At 41.5% G+C, this 14,165-nt stretch overlaps 1 protein-coding gene across 7 annotated transcripts in view; it reads right to left on the bottom strand.

The window, feature by feature from the left end:
* TANC1 (tetratricopeptide repeat, ankyrin repeat and coiled-coil containing 1) overlaps window positions 1-14,165 on the bottom strand; it is a 242,525-nt gene that overhangs the window by 86,131 nt on the left and 142,229 nt on the right. For 6 of the 7 annotated variants that reach the window (XM_059927927.1, XM_059927922.1, XM_059927925.1 and 3 more), the window contains one exon: window positions 7,230-7,334. In XM_059927927.1, the coding sequence (XP_059783910.1) occupies window positions 7,230-7,334 (105 nt within the window). Of the gene's footprint in view, window positions 1-7,229; window positions 7,335-14,165 lie in introns of those variants that run through there. The other variant, XM_059927926.1, reaches the window with a different exon arrangement.

The following is a 14,165-nucleotide window of genomic DNA, read 5'->3' as shown; positions in this document are numbered from 1 at the left end:
TCTTACCTAAAAAAAAAAAAAATAGTTTTCTGTTTGGAATTTTTCTGCCTTAATTTAACTTTTTCTGAACTCACTATTCCTTCAAGACAACAAATCCCCTCCTGCTATCAAACTGTTCCAACTTGGCCCACACTTAACTGCTTTCATTTCCCATATAATCATTCTGCCTTCTTAAAGCCAGACGCTATTAGAACCTTGGAAGTGCCTGGGGATTACCAATGATAATGTCATCAAGAGAAGCCTTTTCTCCACTCTCATCCTCCTCAAACTCAACAGAGCGCTGGGCATTGCTGATGACGCTTGGCTATTCACTAGCATGTAACCGTGAACCACTGACTTAACATCAGCTTCCAAGACAGTACTTCTGAATCAAGTCTGTTAAGTGAGACACAGCCTTGATTGATGTTAAATCCCTTCCTCTGCCTCTACCTGTCTAGGACCTGCTTCTTGCTAAACCTCTTGCCTTCCTTGCCTTGTACTCCACAAACATTTTCCTGTTTCTTTCTGCTTACTCCTTCTCCTAAGGCATCACCATTCCCTCCTCCTTCAATTTCCAAAAGTACTATTTACGGAGGAATATCTATCCATGAACCTGATCTGGTTCTGTCAATAACTGGTTTCTAGTCTGGAATACCAAAACATAGTTATCATATAAGTTATCTTTAGGCTTTTCATCTCACGCATCCCAGACTGAAATTGTCACCAAATCTTACCATTTCCTGTTTCAAAATGTTTCCTGAATTCGCCTTTTTCTCTTCAGTCACACTGCCACTTTACTCTAAGTCTTCATCCTCTCCAGTCTAGATAACTATTAGTCTGTGAATCAATTTTCTCACCTATTTTTATTTTCTCCCTCTCTTTTCCTTCCTCTAAGCCAGTGGTTCTCAAATTTTTTAGTATCAGAGCTCACCATTAAAAATTAAGAACTCCAAAGAGCTTGGGCTTATATGGGTTATGTCTATTGATATTTAGCATGTTAGAAATTAAAACTAAGAATGTTAAAATCTGTTAATCCATTTTAAGTTAATAAAAATTACACTAACAAATAACATTTTTAATAATAACTGTATTTTAACTTAAAAAGTTAAGAATGGCATTGTTTTACAATTTTTGCAAATTCTTTTTAATGTCTGATTTAATAGAAGACAGTTGGATTCTAATGTCTACTTCTGCATTCAATCTGTTGTGATAGGTTCTATGGGTTGAAGCATGTGAAGAATTGTGGCTTTAGAGAGCAATGTATTGAATAGATGGGAAAGGGAGGAACCTTTCCAGTTAATTACATATATTCTTCTTTGACACCTCCCCGAAACTTGACAAGTAGCAATTTCTTAAAGGTTAGTTCCAATGTTGACTCTGAATCTGAATCAGTGAACTTTCTGTACTCTGTTACAGTAAAATCCAATGGTCTGTTTTATGCTTCAAATGGATTTTACCCATGCAAGATTTTGTAACATCATGCACTGGGTCATTTGGAAAATACTGGTTTTGCAGATCTTGCAAGTGTTGACACATTTTATTATACAACACCAAAATGTCACAGTCATTAATATCACCACAGATCTCAATAGAAAAGTCTTGGGAAGCCATCAAGCTCTTTGTGACAGATGCAAATTCCTCAAAACCTAATTTTCATTCGAAAGGTCAAATTGTATCATTGGCAACTAATCCCTGTCAGGATTTTTTGTTTGTTTGTTTGTTTTGTTAATTGAAGTGACGTGCTCATTTTGTTCCTTTTCGAGAAAATATATGTCAAATACCCAATTCTGAATAACCCTGATTTGTCAGTTGTACTTTCAAGTAAAAATGATGTTCTTTTTTTTTTTTTTTTTTTTAAAGAAAGGCTAGTTCAGCTTGAAATTCAAACAATCACACAGGTGCTTTTCCTTGAGACAACCATCATACTTCAGCACACAGTGGACGTGCTTTCTGCGGACTTCTCATTTCATCACACAGAATATTAAAAAGATGGGTATTCAAGGGTCAAGACTTAAAATTCATTATTTTTAGGGCTTCATCAAGGACATTTTTCAGTGAATTATTATTTCTGATGCAAGTGGGTACTGGTAAAAAAAAAAAAAAAAAATACCACATGTAGCCCCAGAATAGCAGGAGCCCCTACTTTGACGTGTATTAAGGCATCAGAAGTCTTACCAACAATTGCCCTTGCACCATCACTGCAATTGTCAATGCAAAAGAAATGGAAATATCTTAGTGTTATTATGCAAAGAGCTGTGACTTCACAGACCCTCTGCAAGGGTCTTAGGGATGCCTAGAAGTCCATGCCCCACTCCTGTAGAACCTTTAAGTCTTCAATTGTACTAAATTCTCCCTTTTCATACAAATAATAAATAAAACCATAGTCGCAGACTCCCTTCACCCTACTAACTGATCTCTCATCTTCCCTTACTTGTTCAGCTTCTTAGGGGTAAAAGAGAGGTGGTTTATCATCACCAATTCCATTTCCTTATCACATACCTACAACTTAAACTCATTCACCTTCACAAGCCTCCTAAAACAGCCCTATTAGGCACAGTAACTTTCTTTTCATGGCCCATCTCCTCTTTTGATTTTCCTGTGAATTTTTGACCTTGACAGATACTCTGCTCTCCAAGGAAGAAAGTGGCAACTGTCACATCAGACACTCAGAGGGGAAACCCATGGATACTGTGTGGTCTTGTGGGTTCTTCTACCCTTTTGGCTGGTGCTTCTTCCACCTTATTCACAGCTCAAGAATAAAATACCAAAGGTTTTCAGGTCTCTTCTCTCAATGACCTTTTCCCTAGTGTAATGCACCTAATCTCATCACGTTCCCTCTAAGTAAAAGGCTGCCCAGTTTACCTCCTGAGCTCTTTCTTAAGTTTGATTTTTCCAACTGTTCATTGGACACTTTTGCCTAGATGTTCCCAGACCTCAAACTCAACATGCCTGAAACTGAACTCAAACCAAAATGGACAGGTCCCTCTCTCCTAGTGTCTGGTTAATGTAGTCTCAAAACCCTGATGTCATCATCTTTGCCTCTTACGGCTTCCAGGTCCTTGCAATTCCTCAGGAATCTTCCTGTATCACTTTTTTTCCGGATCCTGTTCTAATTTGAGATCTTATTCTCTCACTTAACTACTGAAATCATTTTCTAACCATTCTCCCTGACTCTAGTCCCTTTCCTGCCCCACTCCATCCTATATACTTTGTTGACAAGTGAATCAAGGCGTAGTACTCCAAGCAAGTCTTTCCCGGCACAGCACCTCCATCTGCACCCGATTGGTCACACAGCTTGGATTAGTCAACACTACTCCCCCATCCCCGTACTATAGTTACTCTGTATATATAGGTCTTTAATCCCCGACCAGACTCTAAGGCTCCAAGAAAAAGGACCTATGCTTGATAACCCATCTCAAATAGCATCCAACATAGTACTTTTCACAGCATAAGAATTTAATATTTATTCAAGGGAATGCAGAACGAATGGCTACTCTACCTCTAGTCTCTCCTCCACTACACACATACCAGGGATGTCCCCCTTCTGTACTTCCATCTAACTAAAACCTTATTCAACCATCGGTCAAGTGGTGCATCACCATGCTAAGATGCTGAAAATTAAATTAGCAGGAGCAAGGTTACCTCTTGGGAAAGGAAGAGAAATGTGATCAGGAGGAAACACAGTCATGTTTTATTTCTTAAACTGAGTAGTGGGTAGACACGTACCATATTCTTTATACCTGTTTCATTCTCTACATCTTTTTAAATGTTTAAAATAGTAATCAAAAACATAAGGCATCAATATTTACTTAAACATATATCTAAAAAAGATTCACTCCTCCCAGTAAGATAGTTCTGCATTTAATTATTCTGCTGTTTCATAAGTGTTAGTTTTACTTGCTAACCACACTGCTAGAAAAAAAACGTTTCGTCGTATTTTGAGACTTCACCAAGCAATGACTCATACTAAAACTTTCTCACCCCTCCCCATCAAAGCTTGCTCAAGAAGCTAATGACAGATTGAAGCAAACCTAAATGGATTATGGTTGCCCCTAATTCCAAGCAACATAGCTGTGAAGCCTATTATAATCTAATAACCCTCCCTAATTTATCTAGTTTTTTATTTTCCCTTAAGGCAGAGGTATTGTTTTGTGGGTGACATTTTCCCCTTAAACAATATGTTGGTTTAGCAATAGGAAGCTTATTTGTGAAGAACTTACTCTGTATGACACATAGCTTATTAGGATCATTTGACAGGAAAAAGGGGATTGTATTTTGTTTGAGGACCTCATTAAGTCACTCTTTTTGTCAGAGTAGAAAGTGCTATTTTTCCAAAATATTTTAAAATACTGAATAAAGTAGAATCTCTTTCCATAAAGATGTTTCCAGGTTAATGTAAACTTTAATAAACAGGTTCTTTGCTTATAATAAAAATGTTCATCTGCCCACATCATATATCCCACTTCCCAGATGGCTAAAATAAGCAGATTACACATAAATACAACTGCTTATAAGTTAATGGATAAATTCAAAGTGCTCATTGGTTTTGTTCTACTTTGATTTAAATTTCAGAGAGCTAAGAGTCAAGAATTTATGGAGCAACACAACCATAAAGTGAGGCAGCTTAGTCTGGAAAGGGTATTTCAAACATCTAGGAATAACTTGATATTTCACGAGTCTATGGGAAATTTCAAAAGCATTTCACGAGGGGCTGTTTTCAATAGTTTGTTGGTCTGGGGATTACTGAAATGCTATTATTGACAGCATCCAGAAAAGTGTCTTAGAGACTTTTTAAAAATGCCCAAAGGAAATATGGAAAAGTATAAGCCCAAATTTTAAATTAAAACTTAAGTGATGCTGCTACTATGAAATCCTAGAAATTAGGACTTAGCCCATCATGCATGCATCTGCACATGCTTGGGTTAATACTCAAACTCAATTAGTTTTAGTTTGCTCCAGCCTCGCCTTTAGATTCAGTGACCTGGACATAAAATTTGTACTTTAATATGGCAAACTTAATTAACCCCATTGAAATGTAAAGGATTCCACGGGGATTACAAAACACACCATCGTTTACTAATCATCAAGTTAAATTTTGTTAGGCAACCACCTCTTCATCAACCAACAGATAACTCTCCTGGGGCTTCCACCGGCTTCGTGGCTAGCCACGAAAGACCATGTGCCCGCAAGCATGAACTACGCCCCTTTCCCCGACGCCCAAAAAAGGGGAAATGTACCTTGCTTCTTAATTCTAGGTGAAACTTCTGGAAACTCCTGGTGTGTATTCGCAGCCCGGGTATGTCGTAATTTCAGTCCCCATGGAGACTGATGATGCTGAATCCAGGAGTTAGGGTCTCGAGAGTAAGCACATCTGCAGACTGCAGGCTACACCAACAATATCAATCACTGTGCTTGAATTTAGCTCAGCTGGCAGCCAAGCATAAGAATACCTCCTCCCTTAAGAAGGCCAATTCTGCCTTGGGCAAGGGGAGAAAAGTTGACAGTGGGAACTATTTTGTAACCTCTTTTCTTTGCCCAATAAAAATCCCAAATTTGTCCTCATTCTTACCCCAGGGGGGAGCCCTAAACTCTAGACAGGATGTCAACAAGACTTCTGGCCACCGAGGAAGGCGTCACATAATGGAGTCCACAACCAGCTAAATGCCAGGGGCATAACCAACCAGGACTCCAAAGGCAGGTGGGGATGAGGGTAAGGGGGGCAGGCTTATTCTGAAATGGGCAGACAGCTCAGTAAATTCAGATTATTGATATTCACACTTCAGAGGAACAGGTTTTCACTTTCTTTTTGACACCCAGAATAGAAAGGAGCGAGAAGATCGACCCACAGACACCTTGCACGCGTGAATTCACAACCAGGAGGGTCTGCAGGGTTTCCGGCTATCCTGACCAGACAGCACTGTGGACCCTCCCCTCTGCACCACCACACACCTGGTGCCCTGCTCCTCCTCAGCACAAATCCTAGTGTGAACCTCTTACCTAAAACCAAACAGCTGGGTGCCTGGACAGAAGGAAAAAGGGTGGTATTTCTCATGCCAAGATGCAGGCAACAGCATTTCTTCCCTACCTAGAATGCTCAGCTCCTGGTCCCATCTCGACCCCCGCCCACCCCAAACTCCTCTTCTTGATTTTCATCTTCTGCCAACCCCTCACACTCAGCTCATTTTTAGCTTTATTTTCACCACCACCACTGCCACCCCACTCCATGTTCCTACCATGTCCTACACTTCGTACCCACTCCCTCCTATGCCTCAGCAGAAACATGAAATGCACATACAGTGGTAGAACATAAAGAAGCTGTACCCCTCTCCACCCACAATCAGGGAGAGGAGGATGCCAGGTCTTCCAAGGTGGAAATATGGGTGAGTTTTCTCTTTCAGCATTACTACATAAACTTGTGTCCATATTGGGAGTACAACAGGCTTCTCTACATATGCCAGGATTCTTAACCATGTGTTTCTGCAGGAAAACAGGATGTAAGTTCAAAACACATAAATTAAAGACCTTAGAGTTGTGAGTTGGGGACACAACCCCCCACCCCAGAGAAAGAAACAAACAGGTACATTCTGGAATCGATTTAAAAAAATAAAGAACTATTAATACATCTACGAAATGCTAGAGTATGTAACGTCTGTTCCATGTTATTTCCAGATATAGGGGAAAAAAAGCAAAATATAAAGTGTCTTCATGAAAAGTTTCACTCAATTTGGATATTTTTTGCCTCTACTTCAACATTCTCTAAAGAAAAACTTTTGATGTCTAAAAAAAAAATAAGCAGCTTTCAAAAGCTACCAAATGCTTTTAAGAAAGCTAGTTATTATAAGCCTTGTCTAGCTACAGTTTCAGCTTTTCAGCCAAAGCCTGCTGTTGAATATTCTAAAACGATGGAGCACTAAAAAACAAAACAAAACAAAATCTTGGAAGCAGTCTACTGGCTGGCTTTTCATGTCCCCCCCCCCCCCCCGAACCAGGAAGGTCAAAATTGTCAGGAAGTTAAGTCTCAACCTGTAAACAATGCATATGCACCCACTCAACTATTCCTACACTATGTACATAATCCCAAGAATTTACATTAACTAAACAGATCTCTGTAGCTGCCCAAGGAAAACCACCTCCCAGATACATTCAGTTTAGCAAAGCATTCCTGCAAGAGGCACTCAAGTTTCACTCAGAAGTGGAGTGTCATGGTGTAAAATCTTTAGCGGGGAAAATCATTGAAAACATATTCTTACCATTTTCACTGGGCTCTGTTGGCTTGGGCACGTCTCGGAACGGGATTATGACTGTATCTCCAGGCACTCTGGGGCTTTCCACATACTTGGGCTTCCTGACGGGACCTGCAGCGGGAAAGATCTGAGTGTGGCTAATTTTTTCCAGCTGCAAACAAAGCTTCAGAATGTACAGTGTGTGTCCTCACCAGGACCCAGATAGGCCTAAAGGAAGAGCCAGCCCCTTCCCCTCCCTTGAACACACACACAGTCATTTCAGTACAGATGTAAGAACGTCCAGTCTGGGCTGCCGAAGAAACGGCTATAAGCTCAGCTTGGAGAATATAAACTCTGACAAAAACAAAAGCTGCTCTTTCACTGTGCAGTCTCTACAGCTGTCTTTGGTGTGTGTCACATAAGTGATTTTGACATGTCCAGACCTGGACGGCTCGTGGCGAAGGGTTTTTTATTTGGAATTTTTCTCTAACTGGGACCAAGACGATCAGGTTGCCTGGTATCTCCAAAGTCAGGAGGCAAGGATTACAAACAGCCAGACTATAACATCAGTATGCTCTGCGTGGCCACAGACCGCAGGCATTTTATCAGCCTGGTGACGCACAGCAATTGTGTGGGGCAGGGAAGCCGGCTGGTTTCTTGGTAGCTTCGGAAAGGCAGAACAGGCAGTCCGGCATGCGACTCGGGGACACAAGAGAGCCTGAGAATCATCTCTCTCACCTCCCCTTCGTCCCCAGCTTATCATCAGAAAATCTGGAATTCTGAATTACAACGAATGGAACCCTGACACGTTGCTGGTGGCAAGGCACACACGCAGCCACTTTGGAAAACTGCTGGGTGGTTCCCCAGGAGGTTACACACACAGAGTTATCATACGGCCCAACAAATCCACTTCTATGTAAATGTATGTTCAGACAAAAATCTGTACATGAATGCTTGTAGCAGCATTATTCATAGTAGCCAAACGTCCATCAACTGACAACAAGATGTGATATATTCATACAATGTAACATTATTGGGCAATAAAAAGGAATGAAGTACTTATTCATGCTACAACATGGACAAACCCTGAAAATATTTTGGTAAGTAAAAGAAGCCAGGGACTTCCCTGGCGGTCCAGTAGCTAAGACTCCGTGCTTCCAACGCAGGGGACGCAGGTTTGATCCCTGGTCAGGAGGGAACTGAGATCCCACATGCCACACGTTGCGGCGACAAAAAAAAAAAAAAATAAAGTAAAAAATTAAGTAAAAGAAGCCAGTCCCCAAAGACCACATGTTCTATGACTACATTCATATGGAATGTCCAGAATAGGCAAATTTATAGAAACAAAGTATGAATGGTTGCCAGGGACTGGGGGATGTGCAGGCTTGTGGGGTGATGATGGCTAAGGGGTCTGCGGTGATAAAAATGGTCTAAAATTAGGTTGTGGTGATGGTTGCAAAAACTTGTGAATATACTAAAAACTGCTGTAGTGTACACTTCAAATGACTGAACTGTATGGTATGTGAATCATATCCAAATAAAGCTGCTTTAAAAAAAAAAAAAAAAAGACTGCCTATTCTGTCTGGTCCTTTCAAACATCCCGTTACATTTTGGTCCAGAATCATCCACTTGACTCTTATTTTCCTTGGTTGCCTTATACTTAAAGTGTGCTTTTAACAATGCCACAGAGACAGGAAACATTTCACATCAGTAAGAGAAAGGGTGGAGGAAGAGTGCCAGACAGTGGTCCACAGCTCTCCCTCCTGCTCAACCCTGAGCCACAGCCCTGCCCCTCCCAGGTCCTCGGCTCCACCACTGCACACTGAAGGGGTAAGTCAGCTGGATTCTGAGCATCCTTCTGCGTCAAACATCTTATGCATCTGAGAAATTCTATTCAGAATGTGGTTTACGGTGAAAGTGCTGCCACCTAAAGGTTTACTGCAAAAGCATCTACACTACTATAAAAACACTCTAATTCCCAGCCAGTTATAATGTACCACATCTGAAAATAGGCTGCATTATCAAAGAAGCTTATAGAGCTTGACAGATAGGGGTATTATTTCAGACTTTAGAAATCATGGTTTTCTAAATGGTTAATGTAGTATTTAACCACATGGCTGTCTTCATAATTGATTGAACCCTGTCAGAAAGGGAATGTTTTTAAAGGTTAAAGTGGAATGGTTTGTGGGGGGGGGGGGGGGGGGGGGGGTGGAGAGAAGGAAAATTAAGTGGAAAATGTAAGCTATACAACAGTACACAAAATACAATTCAGATTTCATCAAAAATACATACTTATCCATATATAAATATGCATGAAGGGAAAGACTGGGGGGGCGAGGGGAAACAAAGATATTTGCTGTGAAGGAGACAGCAACTTGGAAGAAGAGCCTGAACAGGGCAGGCAGAAATGGACGAATAGGAGAACAGTTCCACACTCTTGGTTCCCAACCTACTCTCTACGGTAAGAGATCAAGGGCACCTTTTTCTCATCATCTATGTTCCTCCATTTAAAGAACTCAAGGGAGCTAAAGCCTTTTATTATTATCATCCAATGATTCACATCGCCCCAACCAGCAACCACGCACCGCTCATGAAGTATCTGTAAGTTTCTGTTCACCTTAACTCCTCAGGGTATAGTAATAACCAATCTAAATAGATCTACTTCCAGGCAATCTACTTATGCCACAGATCCTTCAAAGATGTTCTCTAATAATAAGCACTCTCTTCAAATGTGGGCTATTTCACATGGATGTACAGCTGTTGTTAGGAATGGTTAGAATGTGAACCTCAACGTCACCCAGAGCCTTCAGAAAGCATCTATGCCCATCTGTTTGTCTGTAACTGTGTTCTACTCAGAGGCCAACCCCTCACTGTAAGAAATACTCAACACTAAGGAGACGGTGTTAAGAGCAGAGCCTCTAGAATGGATAAAGAAGATGTGGTACATATACACAATGGAATATTACTCAGCCATAAAAAAGAACGAACTAATGCCACTTGTATTACATGGATGCCATGCTTTACATGGTCCACATGGATGGACCTAGAGATTGTCATAGTGAGTGAAGTAAGTCAGACAGAAAAAGACAAATATCATGATATTGCTTATATGTGGAATCTAAAAAATGGTACACATGAACTTATTTACAAAACAGAAATAGAGTCACAGATGTAGAAAACAAACTTATGGTTACCAAGAGGTAAGGGGTGGAGGGATAAATTGGGAGATTGGGATTGACATATACACACTACTATACATAAAATAGACAACTAATAAGAACCTACAGTATAGCACAGGGAACTCTACTCAATACTCTGTAATGACCTATATGGGAAAAGAATCTAAAAAAGAGTGGATATATGTGTATGTATAACTGATTCACTTTGCTGTACAGCAGAAACTAACACAACATTGTAACTATACAATGTTGTATACAACTATACTCCAATAAAAATTAATTAAAAAAAAAAGAGCAGAGCCTCTAGACCTGGGCAGACCTAGGTTCAAATACGGTCTCCCTCCCTCTCCAGTTCGGACCTCAGTACATCCCAGAGCTAAACGATGAATGAGGGAGAGTTCAGCTATAAGGGGAAAATCCTGAAAGCAGAGGGCAGGTCTCTCTAGTTCCCACACTTGGCACAGTGCCTGGCATAGTGAACTGGTGAGGCTGGAGACAAAAGAATACCTAGAATGTAACAAAGTAAATACAACTGTATTCAGTGACCACACAAGGCTAAGCACTTACGTACTTTAATTCATTCAATCCTAATAACTTTGGGAGAAAAGCACTATTTCCCCCATTTTTAGGTCAGGAAGCTGAGGCTCAAATCAGTGAAACAATCTGCTCATGGCCCACACATGGCAAAGCAGGAATTCAAATGGTTTTGTGGTCTGTGCAGGTTTGAAGCCCATGTACTGAATCACCATTCAGCACTTATGAAACTAGGAAATCTAGATTAACTAGGCAATCCTAGAAAAGGCCAGGGCAGTGGAACCTTCCACCACCAAATCCACAGGTCTTGGCTATACATTCAGCAAATCTTTTATTCATACTCACTTGTCTCTGATCTCCCCTTTCACTAAGAGTTGAAATATTATGAAGTGAATATAAACCACTGCTCTCCAACATGATCCTTTTATTTAAATTGCTTTTCATAAACAGCTGAACCTCAAATGCTATAAAACCAGATAAATTTATAACTACAGAGGTTTTCTTCTTTCCCCCTCAATCGCTCGTTAGAGACTCTTTGGGCACTTTCCATTAAACACAGCAGATGAACACTCGTTTGCCCTCACTCCCTTTCAAAACACCATTAAAGCTGCAGTAAAGGGATTTAAGAGAGACCAGTGGGAAAAGAAGACAACCACAGGCAAGAAACCAAACTTCTGAAAGTGGAAACAGACTGCCGAGGAGCATGGATGAAACACAGCAGAAAAGGTTAGGGCTGGAGGTCGGGGGAGAAAGGGCTCAGCCTCCAGACAGCAGACACCTCTGAAGGCAGGGGCGCGGCAGGGCTGAACGCAGGACCATGGGTTGGAAATCTATTGAAGGGAGAGTAAGAGCCATAGAACCCCTTCCCAAACCAGGAAGCAGTCCCTCCTTCGTCCTGGAAGCAGAGCTTTTCCCCTGGAAAGGCTGAATTCCAAGACCGTGGAGATTCAACAGCTAAACTCTTGAGTGCTACACTAAAACACTGGGCTTAAGAAAAATTCTCCATGTGGATTGGTGGGCCCCAGATGCATCTCTCCACACCCCCTGCCCCAGCTGTGAAAATGCTGACAGCAAGCTTGCACACCAAGCAGGAAGAGATTAGAGGATTCCTCCCTGGGACGAGAAACAGTTGGGGACAAGCCCTCAAAGAAATGGTGGATCCCTGACCAATCACGCTACCGAAAAGCCTGCCCTACACACACACACACACACCCCACCCCTACCTTTCAATCAGCTTTTTAGTACGTTGTACTTACTTACAAACTAAAATCATCAGACACTCAAGGAAAGACGCTACCCTAAAAGAAAACAACAATAACAGGTTAAAAGAGGAACCCTGAGGAATCAGGGTTAATAGGAGGTACATCTTCCAGAAAGAGAAGAGCTACTGTTTCCACTACATAGGGGGCCCTATAACAAGGGCATTCAGGGTCTGTGAGGTGGTCAGCTGACCAGACTGACCGCAGGACAGGACAACCGAGGCCACACCAGTTAAGACCCATTGTAATCACTGATCTTACACTAAACTGCTGTCTATTAAACCACAATGACACTGAGTTCTATGCCACTGCAATGAAAAACTCTTTCTAAATTAAGTGGCCAAATTCTTTAGCAACAGAGATCAAAACTGAAAAATCCATCCCCCTAACACCCCCCTTACTCAGGGGAAACTACTGCCCAGCACCTTTCTACACACAGCTTTTTGTTTACAATGAAATGCTCAATATTCCCAAGCATAAACGACCTAAAATAACTTCCCCTTTTTATGTAAACCAAGCGCCCTCAGGTTAATCCCCCCAAATTAACCAGAATCCAATACTACAATAATAATTACCCAGAAAGCATGGTATGCTGGCTCCTGTTTAAGGCAAGAGGTTCTTAAAAACAAGACTGTCAGGTATTAGCTTGAAAATGGGCTCATCCAGAAGCCAATGTGCTTCCTTGTCTCACCAGCCTTGCCACCCAGTCACTCCTGGGCACCCAAGACACTGGTATAAGGCACTTTTCAAGCTTAACTGGGCATAAGGATGCCGTGGGGGTCTTGTCAAGATGCAGATTTTGATGCACTTATCAGGTATGGTCAGGACCATGGGCCATACTTTGGTAGCAAAGGTATCAAGTATGCAAAGCACAGGCCACCACAGGCGGGACCTCTAAGGAAGACCACTCTTCTGGCAGGGTCTGAGCAGGGTCTAGGGCCGTGGATGGGGCACCAACTTGCCCAGTTTACAAGGTTTAAGATAAACGGGGATTGTTCTTGACCATAAATTACACCCAGTTCATACTCTGGATCCCTTTCCTCATCCCGATTCCCCACCTCCTCTGCCCCCCATTCTCTACTCTGTAATACAGGGGAAGGGGACTCTCAAATTTAAAGATAAAGGGCTCTCAAGATGAAGAGAAACATAAAGTGTGCCCCAAAGAGGTTACAGAGGTACCCAGTAGGCAGCTGGCACAGAAGAGTTCCTGCCAGCTCCTTGCACTGTACAGAAGCGCTTGTGTCAGCTGGAAGCGGGGGAGGGGCAATCTCCATCAATCAAATCGGTCCACAACCTGGAGCACAGCCTTCTCCCTGGTGCCTTTCCTGCCTTTATGTAAATCTCCAAATACACTTTTCCCAGTGGCCAGCTTTCCTACTCCTTTTGACATTTTAATCACACAGCTGACTATTTTGCCGCTTAGAAACGACCATATAAGGAATATTTTTTTTAAAAGGAATGGCAGAAATAAACCAAACTGGGCTTTATCTCTAGGCAGTGAGAGAGAGAAGGGCAGGGGTTACTTTTCATTTCTGAGTGTTTCAGTTAAATATAATTATATATATATATATATATATATATGAAAGCAATATTTGGGACACAGAACACCTGAGGCTACTTACTGCATTTAAAGCAGATCTTACATTTTTCACATCTGGAGACTATGAAAAGTGACCCTCCTGTGTTATCAATCATTTTAGAGATTTTTTTTTTTTTAACCATCTTGAACTGTCACAGTAAAGGATCCTGTCGATTTTATCTGGTCTGAGTTTTCATCTCACACTGGGAAATGTTCACAAGATGAGAAAAATAAAAGGGATGAGGAAGAGGATTCCTTTGGGGGGGGTGGGGAGGGCGGGGGTACCTTTATCACTAGGGCAAACATCATTAGTCAATAAGAAATGGTAAACTGTGGTAAACTATCAGATCACAGTCTTGGATTTTTAAAGAGCACAATACCTACACAGAGCTTCCAAAGTCTGGCCCTTCTC

This window comes from Balaenoptera ricei, chromosome 7, assembly GCF_028023285.1.
Source record: "Balaenoptera ricei isolate mBalRic1 chromosome 7, mBalRic1.hap2, whole genome shotgun sequence".
Taxonomy (NCBI): Eukaryota; Metazoa; Chordata; class Mammalia; order Artiodactyla; family Balaenopteridae; genus Balaenoptera; species Balaenoptera ricei.
Note: the sequence above shows the minus strand (reverse complement) of the source record. Positions and strands in the feature narration are given on the sequence as shown.